Genomic DNA, 241 nt, shown 5'->3' with positions numbered 1-241 from the left:
ATTTGTTGTCGTTTTGCTTTGTTGTTCATATTAAATTGTACTTCTGACTTGGAGTCTCTCACTGGTTTGCTTTCAAACCAGCACACCGACCCTGCCCCCAGCCCAGCCCTGCCCGGGGCTGCACCGAGCTCTGCCCGTACCTGCGACACGTTCAGGATCTGCAGCACGAAGCGCTCGATTCCCGTCGTGTTCCTCTCCTCGCAGCTCACCTTGGGCGCCCTGGCGCCGTCGGTGCCGTTGG

General features: G+C 58.5%; 1 protein-coding gene across 1 annotated transcript in view; it reads right to left on the bottom strand.

Moving 5' to 3' along the window:
• Positions 1–236, bottom strand: part of TXNDC15 (thioredoxin domain containing 15) — a gene marked incomplete at its 5' end in the record, with an annotated part of 2509 nt that extends 2273 nt beyond the window's left edge. The window contains one exon of the mRNA XM_009075550.1: positions 141–236. Coding sequence (XP_009073798.1) covers positions 141–236 — 96 coding nt within the window. The remainder of the gene's footprint in view (positions 1–140) is intronic.
• Positions 237–241: the final 5 nt, after the last annotated feature.

The sequence above is a fragment of the Acanthisitta chloris genome, unplaced genomic scaffold (genome assembly GCF_000695815.1).
Source record: "Acanthisitta chloris isolate BGI_N310 unplaced genomic scaffold, ASM69581v1 scaffold38915, whole genome shotgun sequence".
In the NCBI taxonomy this organism is placed as follows: Eukaryota; Metazoa; Chordata; class Aves; order Passeriformes; family Acanthisittidae; genus Acanthisitta; species Acanthisitta chloris.
The sequence above is the reverse complement of the archived record's forward strand: the minus strand, read 5'-3'. Positions and strand labels throughout refer to the sequence as shown.